Below are 24,093 nucleotides of genomic sequence, written 5' to 3' on the forward strand. Positions count from 1 at the left end.
CAGGCACGCGCCACCATGCCCAACTCATTTTTTGTATCTTTAGTAGAGATGGGGTTTCACTATTTTGACCAGGATGGTCTCAATCATTTGACCTCGTGATCCACCCGCCTCGGCCTCCCAAAGTGCTGGGATTACAGGCTTGAGCCACCGCGCCCAGCCGCTGTTCTCTATTTTTATGTTATCGGACCAATGTTCTATATAAATAATTAAGATGTAACCATTTAATAGTCTGTAACAATCAACCTCAGTGCGATCACTACAATATTACATTCTGCGAATGTTATTCTGTTGTGTCAGATACCAAAGTTTAGTGAGATATCAGTAAGGCACATAGTAGAAAACAAAATTGGTTAATTACTCATGTTCCTTTCACTGTGATTTGTGAAAGGAAAATTTAATCTATAAAGATTAAATCTTTATAGAATGAGAGAAAAAAAAAAAAAGATTCCTTTGGTAAGAAGGTTTGTAAAACATAGGGATTCCAGAAGCAGAGATGCAGGAGACCACTGCAGAGGTAATAGTTAAGCAAAGGTCTCTATGGTCAGGAGACTTGAGTTTGATCCTGGCTCCAGTTTACCAGAGCTCCAAAACTCTCAATAAACTGCTAGTGTAAGAAGCTCTCTGCGCCTCTCGCCCTATGTGTAAAATGAAGGCAGAAATGTTACCTACTTCATAAGGAATTTGTGAGGACATATTAATCCTGTGGTTAATGCAGTATCTGAACATAAATTTTAGAATTGTAGGTAGAAAAGAAAATAAACAGACAAGTATTTGTTCATTTATTCTACTTGGTTTTACTGAGTGTAGATATTCCAGGTACTTTTTTCTAAGCACTGGGAATGCAGCTGTGAGCAAGTATTGGGTCCCTGCCTTCATTGTGTATACTTTCTAGCATGAAGTGACAAAAAATAGCCCTCATTTATCGGACTGAACCTATCTGGTTCTTGAGTTTTAGCTTGTGAACAGCAAAAGTTGGGACAGCAAAGTCCTATCTCAGTATCTCTAGGAGATACATGCTCTATAATGTCAGGCTATGAAAAGAGCTATAGAGAAAAATTAAGTAGGGCAAGGGAACACCGTGTGCTCATGCTATTTTAAATAGTGTTGTGACATTTGAATAAGGAGGTGAGAGATGTTGGAGTTTATCTGGAATGATTCAAAATGGTGGTTTCAGAAAATGGAAATTCAGAAAGAGGAACTGATTTGAGATGGTACGTCTGGGGTCTTAGAAATGATTTAGCTATGGCTCTAAAGGATGGTAAAAGGGGGCATAGTGGCACACACCTGTAGTCCCAGCTACTCAGGAGGCTCAGGTGGAAGACCACTTAAGCCCAGGAGTTCAAGGCCAGCCTGAGCAACATAGTGAGATTCCATCTCTTAAAAAACTAAAAATTAGAGAGAGACTAAAAGCTGATTGGAACAAGCACCTTTGAAACTTTAGTTTACTTACATGTAAAACTTTAGTTTTTTCTGTCTTGGGAGTGGAGAAAGGTTAAGATCTCCGAATTCAGAGAACTGCCTTCTGAGGCCTGTGTTACAGAGGCTGAATTGAGCCCCAGCTAAAACGATACATTGGAGTGCTATCCTCCAATAACTGGGATTGTGACATTATTTGGATACAGGGTGGGCCAATGACTGGTGTCCTTTTAAAAAGAGGAAATCTGGATGCAGAGAGAGACACATACAGAAGGAAGACGATGTGAAGAGACACAGGGAGAAGGATGGTCATCTACATACAAGGCAAGAAAGAGGCCTGAAACAGATCCTCCCTCAGAAGGAATCAACCCTTTGACATCTTTTAGACTTCTAGCCTGTGAGTCAATAAATCTATTGTTTAGCCACCCAGTTTTTGGTACTTTGTTACAGAAGACTGAAGAAAATCATGTTTGTATACTTATTTCCCTTAAAAAATCCTAAATCCCTTGAAGGAAAGGACTGTGTTCCAGTCATCCCTGTTTTCCTTCTAGAGTTATCACACTTAGTTAGATCTGATGCAAAGATTTAACAAGACACTATTTTAAGTTCTAGCACCTACACACAATGGAACTCAATAAATGCTAAATTTCTCCCACTACCTTTTCCATATATATTTTTCCTGAAAGATTTTTTTCTTTTGCAAATTGACATAATCCTTTACATATCTAATTTTATCTGAACATAACTTCTGAGACACAGTCACAAGTAGTCTAAGTTTCTCAACTCAGAAATCTTAAGCTGGAGCTAGGGCTAATATCAAAATAAAAATTTGAGTGCCTAAGTTTACCAGGTGATACATACAAATAATTAAATATAATTCAACCCTGATCCTCAGGTGACTATACTCCAAACTCTACCCCCCCACACACATATATATGGACACATAAATATACATGAAAATGAAATACTAACACATGAGCTAAAACTATTAGTTTGATATACTATTAGTATTAAGAAATGTCATAGAGGCTTGGCACAGTGGCCCCATGCCTGTATCCCAGCACTTTGGGAGACCAACATGGGAGGACTGCTTGAGCCCAGCCTGGGCTAGATGGTGAGACTGTCTCTACAAAAAAAAAAATTAGCCAGGCTTGGTGGTATGTGCCTGTAGTCTCAGCTATTCAGGAAGCAGAGGCAGGAGGATCCCTTGAGCCCAGGAGTGTAACAGAGCCATAAGCTATGATCACATCACTGCACTCCAGAGCCTGAGCAACAAAGTGAGACCCTGTCTCTAAAAAATGATAAAAATAAAATTTAAAAAAAGTCACATAAAAGACAAAGATAAACCCATCTAAAGTAAAGAAGGAAGCACAAGACATAAAGCAGTGATCGGAAAACTTATTTTACCTCAGTAGTGGGCTAGGCACTCAATGCAATTTCATCCTTACAACCTCGCCATCTACAGTTAAGGCAATTACAACTCCAAGTCAAAAGACAATGTCCATGTTCATCTAACAATGGTTTTGGAGGCAGGCTGAAATCTGGGACTGTGTGATTCAAAAGAACAAGCTCTTTTTGATAAACAGCATATGAACATAATGAGCATATACCTGTATTATCCTTCTACCTAGAAATATTAGCATGAGTTACCTAATTCATCCCATTGCATTCTTCTTTCTAATAAAGAAAAATGCAAAATGCAATTCCTGTTAAATCTATTCTCAACTAGTAGAAGGGAGCTTGTCCTCAAGCTTACATGTAGACAGTATAGAGAAAACCTGGCATCTTTGACCAAACTGATAGATGAAGGCACATCAAAAAATGTTCACAAGCTAAAGTGTGGCACCACAATTAAAAGCAAAGTGGGTTGAGCATGATGACTCACATCTGTTATCCTAGCATTTTGAGAGGCCGAGGTGGGAGAATCACTTGAGCCCAGGAGTTCAAGACCAGCCTGGGCAACATAATGAGATTCCGACTCTTAAAAAAAAAAGCAAAACGAATGAATGGAAAGATATGGTTGCTTATGAGGTATACTGACAATCAGTTACAAAATAAAGTTTATCCTAATATTTCAGGAAATAAAAGTTCACAAGAGGTTGGGCATATGGGCTCACGCCTGTAATCCCAGCACTTTGGGAAGCCAAAGTGGGAGGATTACCTGAGGTCAGGAGTTTGAGACCACCCTGGCCAACATGATGAAACCCCAGCTTTACTAAAAACAATAAAATTAGCCAGGTATGATGGCACGTGCCTGTAATCCCAGCTACTTGGGAGGCTGAGACATGAGAATCACTTGAATCTGGGAGACAGAGGTTGCAGTGAGCTGCAATTGTGCTACTGCACTCCAGCCTGGGCGACAGAGTGAGAGACTCTGTCTCAAAAAAAAAAAAAAAAAAAAAAAAAAATCACAAGACTACCCCCAAAAGGACTGTTAGCCTTGTTTAAAATGCCTAGGCCTCTATGACACTATGACAGATCATAAAATTTAAAATTTGAGTAAATTATATATAAGTTATCAACATGATTGACTACCAGTACCAAAATTCATACAGTTGATGTTTGTTCACCACTATCAGTGACAATTCTTACATAGTAGTTAAAATATATATTAAAGTTTCCGAAACTTCTTGATATGCCATCCTAAATTACCCATCAATATTGTTCAAGACATTTAAGCCATCAATAAATTAAGCAATGAATTACATATCTGGACTTTATCAACACAGAGGCACTCCATGGTACAAATAAACATGATTTTTATATTATTTTATTACTGTTTTTTGGAGTTAGGGTCTCACTGTTGCTGAGGTTGGAGTACAGTGGCATGATTACAGCACACTGCAGCCCTGACCTTCCAGGCTCAAGCAATCCCACTTCAGCCTTTCAAATAGCTGGGACTATAAGCGTGCTTCAGAACACCCAGCTAATTTTTTTTTAAGACAGACTCCCACTGAACTGCCCAGGGTGGTCTTGAACTCCCAAGCTCAGCTGATCCTCTGGCCTTGGCCTTCCAAAGTGCTGGGATTACAGGCATGAGCCACCTTGCTGAGCCATAATTTTTATTTAGCTAGCTCCTGCCAACTGATTTTTGTGTTTTGAGGAAATACTTTACTACAGTTATCTGAAAATTAAGTGTATTCAAATTATTTTGTGGGGTTCTGATAGCTTTCTGAAGTTATACCTTGTTAAATTAGGAAAAAATGGATTCTATGGTCTTCACAGTTGATCTTTGTTGGTCTTTTTCAAATTTCCAAAGCTAATCCTCCACTAAGAGGCCCACAGAACCATGGGGCTCTTCCACAACTGTGCTTAATATTATCACTCGGAGAAAGGAACTTGCGACAGTAGGCTTATTAATACCTTTCACCATAAAGACTCTGAGGCAGAGATTACATACTGCAGGCTGCAAGCTGAACCCAGCCTGTAAACATAAATATAGAATGGTTTTTTAATAAAGTTGTGGGGTAGGCGCTGTGGTTCATACCTGTAATTCTAGCAATTTGGGAGGCCAAGGTGATGGGAGGATCCCTTGAGGTCATGAGTTCAAGGCCAGCCTGGTCAACAGAGCAAGACCCCAACTCTACCAAAAAAAAAAAAAAAAAAATTAGAAATTAAGGTGGCCTGGTATAGTCCTTGCTACTCAGGAGGTTGAGGCAGCGGGAATGCTTGAGCCCAGGAGTTTGAGGTTGCAGTGACCTATGATCACACAACTGCACTTCAGCCCAGGTGACTGAGACCTTATCTCAAATAAAGAACAAAACACAGACAAGCAAAAGTTGTAAACACTAAACAATCTGGAGAATCACATAAAAACAAAGATTTCTAGCTTCTCTTGAAAAAGCTGAAGACGTGGTAACAGTGGGCTCATCTTCTCATAGGGTAACAAGAGCTAAGAAACCTCTTCTTCTTTAGATATAAAGGAGGAGGCACATTTCACACACTCTCATAAGCACCATTCCCTTTTGTCTTACAGTATGCTTCATAAGCCATGTTCTTAAAAAAAAACCCCAACATAATCACAAAGTACATACAATATTTATTTTAAGCAGTAAGCCTAGATGACCCAAATAATTCTGCAAGACTTAGACTTTAAGGTGATGAAAATGAAAGCAAAATGAAACACATGAATCTAAGAAATTAGGTGGTAACATAATCCCACAGCAAGAAACTAGTCAAATGCAACTATAAAATTCAGTCACTTCGTTCTACATCTCCAGGGAAATATAACCGAAGAACAATAACAAAAATTATCTTCCTTAGTAATCATATTGTCGAGATAGTGCTGGAATTGTAATTCTAAGACTGTTGTGTATACATTGTAGGAAAAAGAAAATGAGCAATCACAGTGCTGTTGAGAACTGGGATTTCTAGCATGGGATAAAGAAGAGTAAAATATAAAATCAAAGAAAAATCCTTGGGTCCTGTGATTCCATGTTTAAGTATAACATGAACTCATTATTTCTTTTTAAATGAAAAAACACAATTTATTTCCTAGCTCTAGCCACAGAAAAGGCCTAGAAACAATGACTAACTAACTTGACTAGTAATAAGCTCCTTCAGCACTCAGATTATGGTCTCCAAATGCCATTTCCCACTAAAAGGCTTCTTGGAGACAGAGCTATTTCCTAACTGGGGGCAGAAAATGTACTAGATAAGCCTAGATGTACAGTCACACCAGATTTAAAAAAAGCTATAAAAGACATCTCAGGCTGAGTAAAATGAATTCAGGACCCATCATGAAAAAAACTCCAATTAGCCATAGAGTGGACAGACAATAAAAATAACAACCACACATGTCACAACATGCATGAATTTTATTTTATTGTTTTAGAGACAGAGTCTCACTCTGTCACCTGGGCTGGAGTAAGTGGCATGATCACAGCTCACTGCAACCTCCTCCTCCCGGGTTCAAGTGATTCTAGTGCCTCAGCCTCCTGAGTAGCTGGGATTATAGGCGTGCACCATCACACTCGGCTGATTTTTGTATTTTTGGTAGAGACAGGGTTAGGCCATGTTGGCCAGGCTGGTGTCCTGGCCTCAAGCAATCCACCAGCCTTGGCTTCCCAAAGGGCTGAGATTACAGATGTGAGCCATCTATGAATATTTAAAACATTATGCTAAGCAAAAGAAGCCAGTCACAAAAGATCACATGTTATGATTACATTTATATGAAATGTCCAGAACAGGAAAATCCATAGACACAGAAAGTAGATTAATGGCTGCCCTAAGGTTGAAGGTGAGGCAGTGTTGGGGGTCACAGAGGATGACGGCTAATTGGTATAGGTTTCTTCTGGGGTTGATGAAAACCATCTATTGCAGCGATGTTTGAACAACTCTATTAACATACTAAAAAACACTGAATAATAGCACATTTAAAATTAGTGATTTTAATTATGCCTCTGTAAAACTGTAAAGAAAAAAATCCCACTCTCATGGACTGAACCACAAATATGTTCAAATCTGTGAGTTTATAATCAAATGTTTATTAGTCATTTTGGAGGATGCTAGAAATCTGTCAACTCTCTCTCTGGGTAACCAAAGTTATGAGGTAAAGTATTTCCTTATAGAAGTATTACAATTAATAAACTAAGGAATAGACTATTACTATTTTGAAACTCTAAATAAATTAATGAATCTAAGCAATGATCAATAGCCACTAGCACCCCAAAAAAAGAGACAACATTGGTGGCGGTGTAAACTTCCTGATGAATGTTTACACCATCACCAATAGGTAGTTTGGCAAAAACAAATTTGCAAGGAAAAGAACGACAGAGAACCTACAGAGTAAAAGACTAGAGACTGGAAGAACTTGGTGGATTCTGATCCAAAGAAAATTAGGAAAATTTGAACACCAATTGAATGCTTGACATTAAAGACTTGTTTAAAACAATGTAGGGCAATTATACTACTGTAGCTATGCTTTAAAAAATTAAGAGTTTATAATTTATAAAATAATATATACTTGGGATTTGCTTTAAAATAAGATGGAGTGAAGCCGGGCGTGGTAGCTCAGGCCTGTAATCCCAGCACTTTGGGAGGCCAAGGTGGGTGGATCACCTGAGGTTTCATAGTGAAACCTCATAACCTCATCTCTACTAAAAATACAAAATTAGCTGGGCATGGTGGCACATGCCTGTAATCCCAGCTACTTGGGAGGTTAAGGCAGGAGAATCGCTTCAACCCGGGAGGTGGGTATTGCGATGAGTGAAGATCACACCATTGCACTTCAGCCTAGGCCATAAGAGTGAAACTCTGACTCAAAAAAAAATAAAAAATAAGATGGAGTGAACACATGAATAATAAACAGCCTTGATATAGTTTGGCTCTGTGTCCCCACCCAAATCTCACGTCAAATTGCAATCCCCACATGTCAGCAGAGGGACCAGGTAGGGGGTGACTGGATCATGGTTTCCCCCACAGTGTTCCCTGATGGTGAGTGAGTTCTCATGAGAGCTGATGTAAAGTGTGGCACTTCCTCATTCTCGCAGACACTCCCTCCTGCCACCTAGTGAAGAAGGTCCCTGCTTCCCCTTCGCCTTCCACCACAATTTTAAGTTTCCTGAGCCCTCTTTGCCATGCTTCCTGTTAAGCCTATGGAACTGTGAGTCAATTAAACCTCTTTCCTTTATATACCCAGTTTCAGGTAGTATTCTTTATAGCAGTATGAAAATGGACTAATACAGTAAATTAGTACCAGAGAGTGGGGTACTGCTATAAAGATACTTGAAAATGTGGAACCAACTTTGGAACTGGGTAACAGGCAGAGGTTGGCACAGTTTGGAGGGCTCAGAAGAAAGAAAGAGGTAGGGAAGTTTGGAGCTTCCTAGAGACTTGTTGAATTGTTTTGACCACAAAGCTGATAGTGAGGTGAACAATGAAGTCCAGGCTGAAGTGGTCTCAGCTGACGACAAAGAACTTACTGGGAACTGAAGTAAAGGTCACTCATGCTATGCTTTGGCAAAAAAGACTGGTGGCATTCTGCCCCTGCCCTAGAGATCTATGGAACTTTGAACTTGACAGAGATGATTTAGAGTATCTGGCAGAAAAAATTACTAAGCAGCAAAACATTCAAGACGTGACTTGGATTATTCTGAAAGCATTTAGTTTTATGCATTCAGAAAGAGATCATTTAAAATTGGGACTATGCTTAAAAGGGAAGCAAAGAATAAGAGTTTGGGTAATGTGTAGCCTGACCATGGAATAGAAAAGAGAAAACAATTTTCTGGAGAGAAATTCAAGTTGGCTGCTTAATCACCAAGAAAATAGAGAAAATGTCTTCAGGGCATGTCAGAGATCTTGGCTGTAGCCCCTTCCATCACAGACCCAGAGGCTTAGGAGGAAAAAACTAAAAGGGGCAAAGGTATAGCTTGGGCCATTGCTTCAGTGGGTGCAAGCCCCAAGCCTTGGCAGCTTCCACATGGTGTTGGGCCTGTGGGTGCACAGGAGAACTGAATCTCCACCTAGATGCCAGAGGACATATAGAAACACCTGGATGCCCAGGCAGAAGTCTGCTGCAGGGGTGGAGCCCTCATAGAGAACCTGTGCTAGGGCAATGCAAAGGGGAAATGTGGGCGGGGGGGGGGTGGTTTAGAGCCCCCACACAGAGTTCCCACTGGGGCATTGCCTAGTGGAGCTTTGAGAAGAGGGCCAGCATTCTTCAGACCCCAAAACAGTAGATTCAATAGCTTGCACCATGTACCAGGCACTCAATGCTAGCCTGTGAAGGAGCTGCCCAAGGCTATGGGATCCCCCCCTTGCATCAGCATGCCCTGGATGTGAGACACAGAGTCAAAAGAGATTGTTTTGGAGCTTTAAGATTTAATGACTGCCTGCCTAGATTTCAGACTTGAATGGGGTGTGTAGCCCCTTCGTTTTGGGCAATTTCTCCCATTTGGAATGGGAACATTTACCCAATGCCTGTATCCCCACTGTATCTTGGAAGTAACTAACTTGCTTTTGATTTTATAGGCTCATAGGTGGAAGGGACTTGCCTTGTCTCAGATAAGACTTTGGACCTGGACTTTTGAGTTAATGCTGGAATGAGTTAAGACTGTGGGGGATGGTTGGGAAGGCATGATTATGTTTTGAAATGTGAGGACAAGAGATTTGGGAGTGGCCAAGAGTGGAATGATATGGTTTGGCTGTGTCCCTACCCAAATCTCATCTTGAATTGCAATTCCCATGTGTCAGAAGAGAGACCAGGTGGGAGGTGATTAGTTCATGGGGGTGGTTTCCTCAACACTGTTCTTGTGATAGTTCTCATGAGAGCTGATGGTTTTAAAGTGTGGCACTTCTTTGTGCTTGCACACACTCCCTCCTATTTGTGAAGAAGGTGCCTGCTTCTCCTTCACCTTTGGCCATGATTCTAAGTTTCCTGAGGCCTCCTAGCCATGCCTCCTATCAAGCCTAGAAAACTGAGTTAATTAAACCTCTTTCCTTTATAATTACCCAGCCTCACATAGTATTCTGTATAGCAGCATGACAACAGACTAATATAAACCTAATTTCTGAGATGGAGAAAGTTTTAGTGTTCTGAATAGAAGATTAAATCAACCACAACATTCTCTTTAGCCAAAACCCAATCCAGAGCAAGGCCCTAACTGTTCAATTTTATGAAGTTTGAGAGAGGTGAGGAAGGAACAGAAGAAAAATTTTAAGGTAGGTTGGTTCCTTATGTTTACAGAAAGAAGCCTTCTCCGTAAAAGTGCAAGGTAGCCAGGCACAGTGGTTAACACCTGTAATCCTAGCACTTTGGGAGGCTGAGGTGGGCAGAACACCTGAGGTTGGGAGTTCGAGACCAGCCTGACCAACATGGAGAAACCCTGTCTCTACTAAAAATACAAAATTAGCTAGGTGTGGTGGTGCATTTCTGTAAACCCAGATACTTGGGAGGCTGAGGCAAGAGAATTGCTTGAATCCAGCAGGCGGAGGCTGCAGTGAGCAGAGCCGAGACTGCACCACTGCACTCCAGCCTGGGCAATTAGAGTGAAATTCCATCTTAAAAAAAAAAAAGTGCATGCAAGGTAAAGTGGTGAGTGCTTATGAAGAAGCTGCAGCAAGTTATCCAGAAACTAAGGTAATTGATGAACGTGGCTACACTAAACAGCAGATTTTCAGTGTGGACAAAACAGCCTTCTGTTTGAAGATGATGCCATCTAGGACTTTCATAGCAGGAGAGACGTCCATGCCTGGCTTCAAAGCACAGACTGACTATGTTGTTAGCAGCTAATGTACCTAATGACTTTAAGTTGAGGCCAATACTAATTTACCATTCTAAAAATCTTAGGGCTCTTAAGAATTATGCTAAATCGGCTGGGTGTGGTGGCTCACACCTGTAATCCCTGCACTTTGGGAGGCTGAGGTGGGTGGATTACCTGAGGTCAGGAGCTCGAGATCAGTCTGACCAACATGGTGAAACCCCATCTCAAAAAAAAAAAAAAAAGAATTATTCTAAATCTACTCTGCCTGTGCTCTATAAATGGAACAGCAAAGCTAGATGACAGAACATCTGTTTACTGCATGGTTTACTGAATATTTTAAGGCCACTCTTGAGACTTCTGCTCAGAAAAATAGATTTCTTTCAAAATATTACCACTCGTTCACAATGTACCTAGTCACCCAAGAGCTCTGATGGGGATGTACTAAGAGATTAATGTTGTTTCCATGCCTACTGACATAACATCCATTCTACAGCCGATGGATCAAGGCGTCATTTCAACTTTCAAGTCTTATTATTTAAGAAACACATTTGCTAAGGCAGTAGCTACCATAGTGATTCCTCTGATGGGTCTGGGAAAAATCAATTGAAAACCTTTTGGAAAGAATTCCCCTTTCTATATGCCATTAAGAACAGTCATGGAGAGAGGTAAAAATATCAACATTAACAGGAGTTTGGAAGAAGTTGATTCCAACCCTCATACATGACTGAAATGTTCAAGACTTCTGTGGAGGAAGTAACGGCAGATGTGGTAGAAACATCAAAAGAACTAGAATTAGACATGGATCCTGAAGATGTGACTGAATTGCTCCAATCTCATGATAAACCTTGAGCAAATGAGGAGCTGCTTCTTATGGATGAGCAAAGAAAGTAGTTACTTGGCTGGGCATAGTGGCTCACGCCTGTAATCCCAGCACTTTGGGAGGCCAAGGTGGGAGGACAGCTTGAGCCCAGGAGTTCAAGACTAGCATGGGCAACACAGTGAGACCATGCCTCAAAATAAATAAGTATTTTTTTTAAAAAAAGAAAGTAGTTTCTTTCTTTCCTTTTTTGTTCTTAACAACTATCTCAAGATCTTTTTATGTTGCCCAGGCTAGTCTTAAACTCCCCGGTTCAAGTGATCCTCACACCTCAGCCTCCCAAGTAGCTAGGACCACAGGTGCATGCCACTACATCCAGCAGAAAGTGGTTTCCTGAGATGGAATCTACTAGTGATAAAAATGCTGTGAACATTGTTGAAATGACAACAAAGGATTTAGAATAGAACAAACTTAATTGATAAAGTAGCAGAGTTTGAGAGGACTGACTCCAATTTTGAAACAAGTTCCTCTGTGGGTTAAATACTATCAAACATCATCGCATGCTACAGAAAAATCTTTGTGAAAGGGAGGGTCAACAGATGCAGCCAACTTCATTGTTTAAGAAATTGCCACAGCCACTCCAACCTTGAGCAGCCACACCCTGATCAATCAGCAGCTATCAAGACTGAGGCAAGACCATAACTGGGTGCAGTGGTTCACACTCTTAATCCCAACTACTCAAAAGGCTAAGGCAGGAGGATTGCTTGAGGCCAAGAGCTCAAGGCCAGCTTGAGGGCAATGTAATGAGATCCCATTCCCCCGCAAAATAAAATTAGCTGGGCATGGTAGCATGTGCCGGTAATCCCAGCTACTTGGGAGACTGATGCAGGAGGAACACATGCACCAGGAGTTGGAGGCTACAGTGAGCTATGACAGCACCACTGCACTCCAGCCTGGGCAACAGAGCCAGACCACATCTCTCTTTAGAAAAAAAAATTATTGAGTCAAGACCCTTATACTAGCAAAAAGATCACGACTCACTGAGGGCTAAGATGATCTTTAGCATTTTTTAGCAATAACATATTTTTAAATTAAGGTCTGTACATTTTTTTTCTATTTTTTAGAGATGGTTTCACCATGTTGGCCAGGCTGGTCTTGAACTCCTGACCTCAGGTGATCCGCCTGCCTTGGCCTCCCAAAGTGCTGGGATCACAGGCGTTAGCCACCGCACCTGGCCTGTCTGTACATTTTTAAAAGACATAATGCTACTGCACAATTAACAGACTACAATACAATGCAAATCTAACTTTCATATGCATTGGGAAACAAAAAAATTAGTGTGAATCGCTTTGAGGTGGTCTAGAACTGAATGTGAGCCCATAGTATCTCTCCGAGGTATGCCTCTAAGGTAATACTTCAGCCAATTAAAAAATATCCCCAAACTAGCAACAATTAGAGGATTTGGAGAGCATGAACAGAACAGCTTACCTAAAGTGAGAAAAACCCCACAAAAACGTGCCAGTTACTCGACAAAGTCTAAATTGATTTTAGTTGATCATCTCTCTCTCTTTTTTTTTTGGAGACAAGGGTCTCCCCTCTGTTACCTAGGCTGGAGTGCAGTAGCATAATCAAAGCTCACTGCAGCCTCTACCTCCTAGGCTCAAGTGATCCTCTCACCTCAGTCTCCTGAGTAGCTGGGACTACAGGCATGTGCCACCACACCCAGCTAACTTCTGTGTTTTTAGAAGAGACAGGATCTTGCCATGTTACCCAGGCTAGTCTCAAGTTCCTGAGCTCAAGGCCTTGGCCTCCCAAAGTGCTGGGATTACAGGCACGAGCCACTGTTCCCAGCCTTCTTCACTTTTAATAAGGGAATTCTCAAGCACTCACAGCCTTATTCACTTTAATACTTCAACAAGTTGCTGGTTTCAAGTAATCTAAAGGACAATGGTAATTTGTCAAGCCTGGGCCTCACTGCAGTAGAAACACTAATGTAAACAAAACTTACTAACAAATGAAATTACAGAGGAAGGAAAGAACAAAATATTTCTGACAAGAGGAGTTCTAGAAATGCACTTTTGCAAGTACATATTTATACTTACGGGAATCACACACAATTAAAAATGCAATTTTTAAATAAGATATAACAGTTGACCTTGACCCAGTAGGTGGAGGTTACAGTGGGCCGAGATTGCTCCCCTGCACTCCGGACTGGGTGACAGGACGAGATTCCATCTCAAAAATGAATAAATAAATAAAAATAAAAAGCAAAAGAAAACGATGGACTTGCCACAGTTTTAAAAATCAATTTATGTAAAAAGCACACTATAAGTAACATTTGAAGGATCAATAACAAGCTGAAAAATAAAAATCTGCCATATAACAAAGGACACATTTTTTTTTTCCTTTTTTTTTGAGACAGAGTCTTGCTCTGTTGCTAGGTGCCAGGCTGGAGTGTACTGGTGCGATCTCGGCTCACTGCAACCTCTGCCTCCCGGATTCAAGCAATTCTCCTGCCTCAGCTCCTGAGTAGCTGGGACTACAGACTCACACTACCACACCCAGCTAATTTTTATATTTTAGTAGAGACGGGGTTTCATTATTTTGGCGAGGATGGTCTCGATCTCTTGACTTTGTGATCCACCCACCTCAGCCTCCCAAAGTGCTGGGATTACAGGCATGAGCCACCGTGCCCGGCCCAGGATACATTCTTAATAAAGAGCTCTTAAGATAAAGATCAAAAATCTAATACCAAAAATGGGCAAAAAAAATTCAAAATTACAAGGTACTTTACAGATTATCAGATTAGGCAAGATTTTTCAAGTAATATTACCTAGTTCTGGTGGCTACACAGGAGATACAGGAACACTCCCACTTCTACTGCTTTCCCTGGGACAGTCCTCCTCCAAGTCTTTGTTCAAATGTCACCTTTTCAATGTGGCCTCCATCACCCTATTTAAAACTGCAACCTTATCTCCACTTCTCAACCCCCATTTATCTTTCTCTTTTTTCTCCACCTAATCACCTAATATACTATAAAATTTACTTATGTCTATTGCTTATTCTCTCCCCTCCCACTACAATAATATAGTAGCCAAGGGGACAGGAATGTTTTTCTTTCACTGTTGAATCCCGAGGATGGAAAATAGTGCTTGGGACAGGGTGGGATTTCAAAAACTATTTAATGAATAAGAGTTAAACCTTTTTTTGGAATGGAATCTTGCTTTATTGCTCAGACTGGAGTGCAGTGGTGCAATCTTGGCTCACTACAATCTCCACCTCCCGGGTTCAAGCGATTCTCCTACCTCAGTCTCCTGTGTAGCTGGGATTACAGGCACCTGCCACCACCTCCAGCTAATTTCAGTAGAGGTGGGGTTTCACCATGCTGGCCAGGCTGGTCTCCAACTCCTGACCTCAAGTGATCCTCCTGCCTCTGCCTCCCAAAGTGCTGGGATTACAGGGTTCAGCCACCATGCCTGGCCAAACCTGTTAAATCTTGCTGGAGAAAATTTTGACAATATGAACTAAAAATATTTAAAATGTATATACCATTCTAAGTATTTATCCTAAGGAAATAATCACTGATGTGAGCAATGATTTGTCCAAAAGATTATTCACCATAGCTGTGAATTAATTGTGAAAAATTTGAAACAGCCCATAGTGGAATATTTAATACATGAAAAATGCTCATGATGTTAACTGGGGAAAAGTACATCCAGTGATTCCATTCTTGCCTTTAAAAGTATATACATATGTTTATTAATGAAAATTAAAGTATGGTCGGCCAGGCAGGATGGTAAGTGCCTATAATCCCAGCTACTCGGGAGACTGGGGCAGAAGAATTGCTTGAACCTGGGAGGTGGAAGTTGTAGTGAGTTGAGATCATGCCACTGCACTCTAAATAAACAAAATAAAATACAGTATGGTATATCAATTTAATGAAATGCTAGATGAGGTTCTCATTCTGTCCTGATATGGAACTATTTCTAAGACTTAGTGAAAAAGGTAGACCTCAAAAAAAATAGTAAGGCTGCACTATACTAAATATAGAACCAATTTCCAAGGTGCACTGCTAAATGTAAAAAGCATCAAACACCATTTCATTTTTTGGCTGGGTGCGGTGGCTCATGCCTGTAATCCCAGCACTTTAGGAGGCCAAGGCGGGGGGATCACAAGGTCAGGCGTTCGAGACCAGCCTGGCCAACATGGTGAAACCCTGTCTCTACTAAAAACACAAAAATTAGCTGGGTGTGGTGGCAGGCACCTGTAGTCCTAGCTACTCAGGAGGCTGACACAGGAGAATCACTTGAACCCAGGAGGCGGAGGTTGTAGTGAGCTGAGATCACGCTGCTGCACTCCAGCCTGGGTGACAGAGTGAGACTGCCCCCCCCCCCCCCCCCCCCCCGCCAAAAAAGTATCAAATACCATTTTTTTTTTTTAAATTGTTTCCAATTTACTGGCTCTACTTCCTACCAAATAAAAATGTTAGATATTTAAGTATTTTCTCTTGTAAATTTTTTTTTTTTAATTTGTGGCCAAATTCAAGTAAATTTTTAATGTATCTCCCAACTGACTCCACAGATCAATGTTAGAAAGGTGAATTAAAGCCGGGCGCAGTGGCTCACACCTGTAATCCCAGCACTTTGGGAGGCCAAGGCGGGTGGATCACCAGGTCAAGAGATTGAGACCATCCTGGTCAACATGGTGAAACCCTGTCTCTACTAAAAATACAAAAAATTAGCTGGGTATGGTGGCGTGTGCCTGTAATCCCAGCTACCCAGAAGGCTGAGGCAAGAGAATTGCCTGAACCCAGGAGGCGGAGGTTGCAGTGATCTGAGATGGCGCCATTGCACTCCAGCCTGGGTAACAAGAGCGTAACTCTGTCTCAACAAAAAAAAAAAAAAAAAAAAAAAAAGAAAGGTGAATTAAATAATTTTACTACCAAATGCATATCAAGTCCATAGTTATTTAACTGCAAATAATGTGAAAATTACTGTCCAAACTAACTTCCTAAGGTTAAGTAATAAAATAAGTAGGTATGAAATCCACTCTGGAATTATTTTCCATAGAAACAAGTTCAAAAGCAGACATATAGGCCAGGCACAGTGGCTCACACCTGTAATCCCAGCACTTTGAGAGGTCAAGGCAGGTGAATCACCTGACATAGAGACTAGCCTGGCCAAATCCCGTCTCTACTCAAAAAAAGAAAAAAACTAGACAGGCATGGTGGCCGGTGTCTGTAATCTCTGCTACTTGAGAGGATGAATCAGGAGAATGGACTGAACCCAGGAGTTGGAGGTTGCAGTAAGCTGAGATTGCACCACTGCACTCCAGCCTGACTGACAGAGTGAGACTCTGTCTCAAAAAAAAATAAGACACACACTCTTAAATTATAAAAGCTTATGACAAACAGACAAAGGTTCACAGCTATTGGTATAAACATTGAAAACCAAATGCTCAAAGGGAGATAGATGATTGTGCTGTTTCATAGACACAGAACAGTAGGTCATGAAACGGCACCCAAACCCCCAGGCATCTGGAAGTCTCTCATTCAGAAAGCTCTTTTCACTTAGCTTCTACCTTACCTGTTGTAAGACACATCAAAAGGAACTGTCACTCAGAAACACATGATTGGTAATCAGGGCTTTGGGTATGTCAGATCTGGGTTTAAATCCTAGCTTTGCAATTTTCTAGAGGAGTAATCTGACAAACCTCAATTTCTTAAAGTAAAATGGAGATCATCACCAACTAGTTAACGTTAGTAAATAAAAGCATAGTATCCGAAAAAGTAAAAAGAAGGACTTGTCTAAATAAGAAAATTAAAAATCCAAAAAGTCAAATACTCCAGCACAGTGAAAAGAACCCAAAGGAAATCCACTCTAACAAACACTAAGCTGGAAAGGAGCCCTGAATTCCAAGATCTGGTTCTTCTGTCACCAGCTTCAAGACCCTGGGTTTAAGATCTACAGTACCAGGGACTGAAAATCCCTTCTGCCTGTGCCACAACATGACTAAATTACTAAGGATGCTACTTACTTTAATACTTCCAAAACTTTCCAAGATTTTTCATTTAAAAGCTTTGGGTTTTCTGGTTTTGTTTCGTTTTGTTTTTTTGAGACAGAGTCTCACTCTGTCGCCAGGTTGGAGTGCAGTGGTGCGATCTCGGCTCACAGCAACATCCACCTCTTGGGTTCAAGCGCTTCTCCTGTCTCAGCCTCCCGAGTAGCTGGGATAATGGGTATGTGCCACCATGCCCGGTTAATTGTGTATTTTTAGTAGAGATGGGGCTTCACCATGTTGGCCAAGCTGGTTTCAAACTCCTGACCTCAGGTGATCCACCCGCCTCAGCTTCTCAAAGTGATGGGAATACAGGTGTGAGCCACCAGACTCGGTTTGCTTTTATACCTTTAGGCCCTAATCAGTTTTCATTATGACAGAACTGCCAGTCACAATATATACATAAGACTGTTTCCCCAACTAACTTGTCTAAGGTCAGATTGCTAAAAAGTAGCAAAATCAGAATTCAAAACCCCATCTACCTCCAAAGACCAAAAGATATGGCATGAATCTTCCTCAGACCTTCTGACTCATCTCCTGTAACTAGCAGCTTGGCTTTGCAAAGTAACTGGAAGTCATCAGGAGTGCAGTTAGAAATCATTGAACAGAGTCTTGGGGCTTGAACTTCTAACAGTACTCTAACCAACTTAATTACACATTTCAGCTACTTAAAAGGAGGCTGAGGAAACAAACAAAAAAAGAAAAGAAAGTAAAGAAAGAAAAAAAGAAAAAGGAGGCCAGGCACAGTAGCTCACGCCTGTAATCTTAGCACTTTGGGAGGCCAAGGTGGGTGGATCGCCTGAGGTCAGGAGTTCAAGACCAGCCTGGCCATCGTGGTGAAACCCCATCAAAAAAAAAAAAGAAAGAAAAAGAAAAAAAGTGCCAGTGCAGTGGCTCACGCCTGTAATCCTAACACTTTGTGAGGCTGAGGGAAGACCTGAGCTCAGGAGTTCAAACCAGTCTGAACAATATGGCAAAACCCTGTCTCTACAAAAAAATACAAAAATTATCCAGGTGTAGTGGCACATGCCTGTAGTCCCAGCTACTTGGGGAGCTGAGGCAAGAGAATTGCTTGAACTTTGGAGGTGGAGGGTGCAGTGAGCCAGGATCACACCAATGCATTGCAGCCTGGGAGACCTTGCTTTAAAAAAAAAAAAAGACAAAAAGGCAGGTAAATTTAAAAAGTAAAATGCGTTAATTGAAAACAAAACCAAAACTAAAGCACCTCTGAAATTACAACTAAAGGGGGCAGTTCATTCACACATTTTCAGGAGTCAAAGTTGTTCAAGATGAAATATTAAAATGACTGCCAGGTTATCTATAATCCATACTTGCAAACAATTAACAATACAAATAACTCTAGGTTAGTAATAGCAGCGAATGGAGTAACAGATACACATCTATCTGGCTTTAGAAATAAAGTATATGGTCTAAATAGATAATCCAAAGTAATAGATAACTGGTGCTTAAAGTACATGATCATCTATCATCTATACAAATTTACCTCTCAAATTATAGCTTGATTTGGGCTAAGTTCAAATTAATTTCCAAGTGGTAAGAGAGATCTGGACAAATGATCTGAGAGACAAGGATTTCTAAAAAATAGAGTAATATAAACTGCAATTTCCTTATATCAATAGAAAAGAACGTTTTAACACATTCTTATCAATTCCACAAATAACTAGATACAGAAAATAAAGAAAAGAAACATTTCAATTCCTATTGCATACTAGGACCAAGTTAGCACTTTGCTGTTTCTATTAAACAATCTATGATTAAAAACTGGTTCCCATATATAGATAATCCAAAGGCAAACAGACACACACAAACTCACATTTACAAGCCTTCGTCACCAAGCACTTAGAAAATACATTTCTTAAGACAGAATAGAAAATGGAGCAAGAGGTGAGGTCACCTACTACTTTAGTTCTATTGAAAGAGAGAAGTCATTAAGTGCTCTCCCCAAACAGTAGGTAGCCTCCAAAAACAACACACACCCCTACACCTCCCTAATCTGGTTTTGTCATTCAGTGGGGTGACCTAGGGAGGTCTTTGAAATGTGTATCAGCTCAGAATTAGACCGCATACAACGCCACAAAACATCAAAAATATTAAATGGAAAAGTATAATAATACGTCTAAAATTAAGAACTAGGCATAGAATCTCTCTGAATACAAATTGTCTTAACAGCTGATTTCCAAGACCCTTTGCAATTAAACGCTAGTACAAGATTAAAGTTCTTAAGGCTTTGCCTCACTTGCTGAAGCCTGCTATCTGAGTTTCTACTAGGCTGTGACCAACTTTTGAACTTGCCACCGTAACACTAAACCTCTGTTATGCATCCTGATAAAACTGGACATGTGGCGCTTAATACACCAAACTAGAATCATCAACGTTTGTTAAAGAACTCTCCCGTTACTATTGTGATGTCCACTTCAGAAGATTATCTGCATTTGGTTGAGGTTAAGACAGAAAAGAAGCAGTTAACAGATACTGACGGTTTATACACAGCGGTCTGCCGGCAAACTGCAAAAAAGGAGATGCGCCTTGCAGGCTGAGGAAGTTGACTAACCCAGGGAAAAGTCCCATGCTCTCCTCTATGAAAGGGAGTGTGTGGTTGGTAGAACCCAGAGTAAACACGGAAAAATTCATTCAAGAATTTCCTGAAGGCCTACCGTGCAGACGTCGGAGGCAACTTAAGACGTTGAGGAGCAGGTAAGAAAGAGAGACCAGAGTTCAGAAACAGACGGATAATGATCTACCAGCTCCGGTGTGTGGGGTGAGGGGGGGGCGGGGGAGGGGTCCAAGCTAGGGGAGTTTGTGCCTCCCTCTGTGGAGTTGGGGAGGAAAGGTACCGGGCGGGCTCTGGTCCTCCTCCGATAGCCCTTTCCAGCAGGCCTGGGCTGCTAAGACCCAGGCCTGGCGTTCAGCAACAGCAACTCTCTTCCAATGGTTGCTGGAGGGCGACCCTCCAAGCTGCCCCGAGGCCATGTGGTTGCGGCCACCGGGTGCCCAAACCCGGTGCAGGTTCAAGACGTGAAACCAGAGCAGAGAAGGTGTCGGAGGAAATCCAAAGAATGGGATGTTGGGGTACAAGACTCACTTCCTTTGGGCTTTGTCCTTCTTGGCCTTGGTCCTTTTCTTTCGGGCCTGGAGCGCAAGCACTGCAGGAGAGAGGGATGGATGAAGGGCGAACGTGGAGTAAAGGAGGCGACCAAGGTGAGGGTGGAGACCCAGCAGGGGCGCCAGGCCCGGCAGCCGGGCCTGCCTCGGGGGCGGATGCGGGGCGAGCACGGAGGCTCCGGCTAGGCGGCCGGCCGGGCGGCTGGCGGCCCACGGAGCGCAGAGTAGCGCCCGGGCGGGATGCGCCGGAGGGGTCTCGGGCCGGGTCAGGGGACCGGCGGGCGGGCGTCTGCCTCGCCCGCCAAGGGCCGGGCGCTGGAGTGGCCCAAAGGCGCGAGCCGACCTGGCGGGGAACAAGGGGCGGCGACGGCGGGCGCCGGAGGACGCCAGGGCAGAGGGGCGCAGACCCGCAGCCCAGAAGCGGGGGTTGTGGGGCGGCGCCACCTCAATGGAGGGGCGCCGCAAAGCCCGGGAACCGAACAGCGGCTGTTAGGCTAAGCTCTCGGCGCTGACCCGGGCCTCGCCCCAGCGGCCGTTGCCCCTCGTGGCGGACGTCGCTCCACCGCTCACCTTTCCGCTCCATAGTGAGACCGGCAACCGCCAGGCGCCTGCGCACTCGAGTGGCGGCGACTCCGGCTCCCGCCGCGGCCCAAAACCGAGCCCGCGCACACTCCGCCCCCCAGTCCCGCCCTGCCCCCGCCCCACGGTGCCACGCGCGTGCGCATTGGGTGCGGAGCCTACCACCTGCTTCCGAGGTGGGGGCGGCATTGAGACGGATGGGGCGCAGGGCGCGGGGAGGAACGCCGTGGGTGAACGTTGAAGGAGTGTTTGATATCCAAGCTTGGAAACCTAGCAGGGTTAGTTTTTTCTCTATTTGCTTTAGAAAAGGCGCAGAGAGCGGCAGGGCTCCCGCATGCTGAGTCAGAGCTTCGGAGGCAACTGGTATCAGCCTCAGTTTCCTGGCCTGCAAAATGGATTAATCAGGCTTGTCCCAGTTCCTCCTTCCCTGAGCTATTGTGCGTGCCAGTTCAGATACTATTTAAAGAAATGGAAAAAAAAAAAAAATTACATGTGAGAAAGAATAGGGAGTGGGAGCAACACAAGAAGACTGAAACGAAAGAACCTGTGACCCTATTATCACTTAAAAAGTAAAAACTTCAAAAGTGAATTTTCTCTTGAAACTTCAAGTTTAAATGAAAGCTGTAAAGGAAATGAGAATAAAAGCTGAAGGGGAAGTGAGAATAAAAACGTTTAATTTTTTTTATTCTACCACCTTCAATACATGATAAAATTGTCCTTTTTATAAGTTTTTTTTGTTTATTACTTTTCTAAGTGCATTATCTCGTTTGATGTTTATGGCAACTTAAAGGCAAAAACTTCCATTACACAAAGACACTAAACTTAGAGGGCCTGCCTATATGTTCAGAATCTCAGTGTATGACCCAGTTATTTAATCATCAAGCCCTTATTGTATAGCAAGCTCAGCAAAGTTTTTATTTGGGCCATATAATAAATATTTAGGCTTTGTGGACCATAAGATCTCTTTCTCAGCTATTCGACTGTACCGTTGGAGCTCAAAAGCAGTCATGGAAGATATGGGCTGTCTGTGTTCCTATAAAGATTTGTTTATTCATATAATTTTCACATGTCATAAAATGTTCTTCTATTGATTTATTTTTGAGACATGGTCTTTGTCAGGTTTTGAAGGGAAGGTGAGGGTTAAAGAAAGAGCAGTCTTGTTATGCTGCTCAGGCTGGAGTACAGTGGCATGATCTCGGCTCTCTGCAGCCTGGACATCCAGGCTCAAGCAGTCCTCCCATCTCAGCCTCCCAAGGTGCTGGAATAACAGGTGTGAGCCACTGAGCCAGGCCTTTTTGATCTTTTTTCAACTGTTTCAGCCATTCTTATTTCAGATCTTAGTTTACCAACCCCTATGGTAAAGTACCGCAGCTGGACAGAGTGGAAGCTCTGAAGACCTTTGCTCTAAACAAGTAATCAATTGAGAAGGAAAGATGAGAGTGCAATAGTACAGCACGAGTCAAGCATAAGACCATCCAGGGAGGAGGCAGCTTTTGAGCTAGGTCTTAGGAAATATGTAAGATTTCTAAAGGTGGAGAAGGAGATGTTAGGCATTCCTGTATGAGAAAATATCTTGAGCAAAAAGGCACAGACGTGGACACCTGTAGGTGGGGGTTAGGATTGGGGCTGGTAACAACCGAAGGGATGAAATGGAAGGTGAGGCTGGAAAGGCAGGTTAGCCAAATTAGAAATTTAGATAATTGATATGTGTTGCATGGAACCTGAATCATAGCATGTCTGGGTATATTGCAAAAGAAGACAGCACCTGTTGGCCAAGGAAGTATGCAGCCCAGCCTATTCCCTGCTATGAAGTTGAAAACAAAAGGAAGGTTAGGACAGACAGGGGAGCCCTGGACTCTGAGCATTATGCGAGCTCAGGATAACCACCTGTGGTTTACAAAAGACAGGCGAGAGCTGATGGTTAGGAAAATCTCCGAATCGGGAAAGTACTGCCCACCCCAAAGTAAACTTTATGAGTGTAGAGACTCTGCCTAGGTTTTCCTTTGTGTATTCTCAGTGCCTACACAGTGTCAGGCACTTAGTAGGTGCTCAAATATTTGTCTAATAAAGGAATAAATGAGCCAGGCATGGTGGCTCACGCCTGTAATCCCAGCACTTTGGGAGGCCAAAGTGGGCAAATCACCTGAGGTCAGAAGTTTAAGACCAACCCGGCCAACCTGAAAAACCCCTTCTCTTCTGAAAATACAGAACTAGCCGGTGCGGTGGAACATGTCTGTCATCCCAGCTACTTAGGAGGCTGAAGCAGGAGAATCGCTTGAACCCAGGAGGTGGAGGTTGCAGTGAGCCGAGATGGAGCCATTGCACTCCAGCCTGGGCAACAAGAGTGAAACTCCGTCTCAAAAAATAATAAATAAAAAATAAATGGTCTGAATTGGTTATTGCAGACCCATCAAAAAGGAAACGTGTTCAGCTTGGCATGATTCAGTCATATCTATTCTGACTCTGATTGACTGTTGCTTCTCTGAGAGCTTACTAACCATCTGTTTAATAACTCATTTTCAGAATTTTTCCAGAGTCCATGTTAAGTTCACTGGTTTGAGTTCCCAGAATTGACCATTTCTCTTTTTTTCCATCCGTTTTTCTCTATTCCTCCATCATGCTTTGGCTCTCCACTTTTCTAAGATCTCTATAACTGTTCATATAAGTAAGTTTGTTCATTCCCCATATTCTAAAACCATCCCCTTTTTGTGCATTTTGCTTTATATGTAACTTTAAAAATCAGTTTTTCTCCCAAGTTTGCAGAGCTTGGCCTATTCTGAACTTTACCCTTCCAGAATTTTTTTTTTTTTTTTTTTTTTTTGACAGGGTCTCACTCTGTCACCCAGGCTGGAGTGCAGTGGTGAAATCTCAGCTCACTGCATACCCTGGGTCAAGCAA

General features: G+C 42.3%; 1 protein-coding gene and 1 long non-coding RNA gene across 2 annotated transcripts in view; one reads left to right on the top strand and one right to left on the bottom strand.

Annotated features, from left to right (window-relative positions):
- The window catches only part of SRPK1 (SRSF protein kinase 1), an 85,125-nt gene extending 63,884 nt beyond the window's left edge, over positions 1-21,241 (bottom strand). Inside the window, 2 exon segments of the mRNA XM_035295463.3 lie at positions 20,597-21,081; positions 21,083-21,241. Coding sequence (XP_035151354.3) covers positions 20,597-21,081; positions 21,083-21,199 — 602 coding nt within the window. The 5' untranslated portion in view covers positions 21,200-21,241.
- LOC144582132 (uncharacterized) overlaps positions 20,172-24,093 on the top strand; it is a 30,939-nt gene continuing 27,017 nt past the window's right edge. Inside the window, exon 1 of the long non-coding RNA XR_013534190.1 lies at positions 20,172-20,208. This is a non-coding gene — a long non-coding RNA (uncharacterized LOC144582132). The remainder of the gene's footprint in view (positions 20,209-24,093) is intronic.

The sequence above is a fragment of the Callithrix jacchus genome, chromosome 4, assembly GCF_049354715.1.
Source record: "Callithrix jacchus isolate 240 chromosome 4, calJac240_pri, whole genome shotgun sequence".
NCBI lineage: Eukaryota > Metazoa > Chordata > Mammalia > Primates > Cebidae > Callithrix > Callithrix jacchus.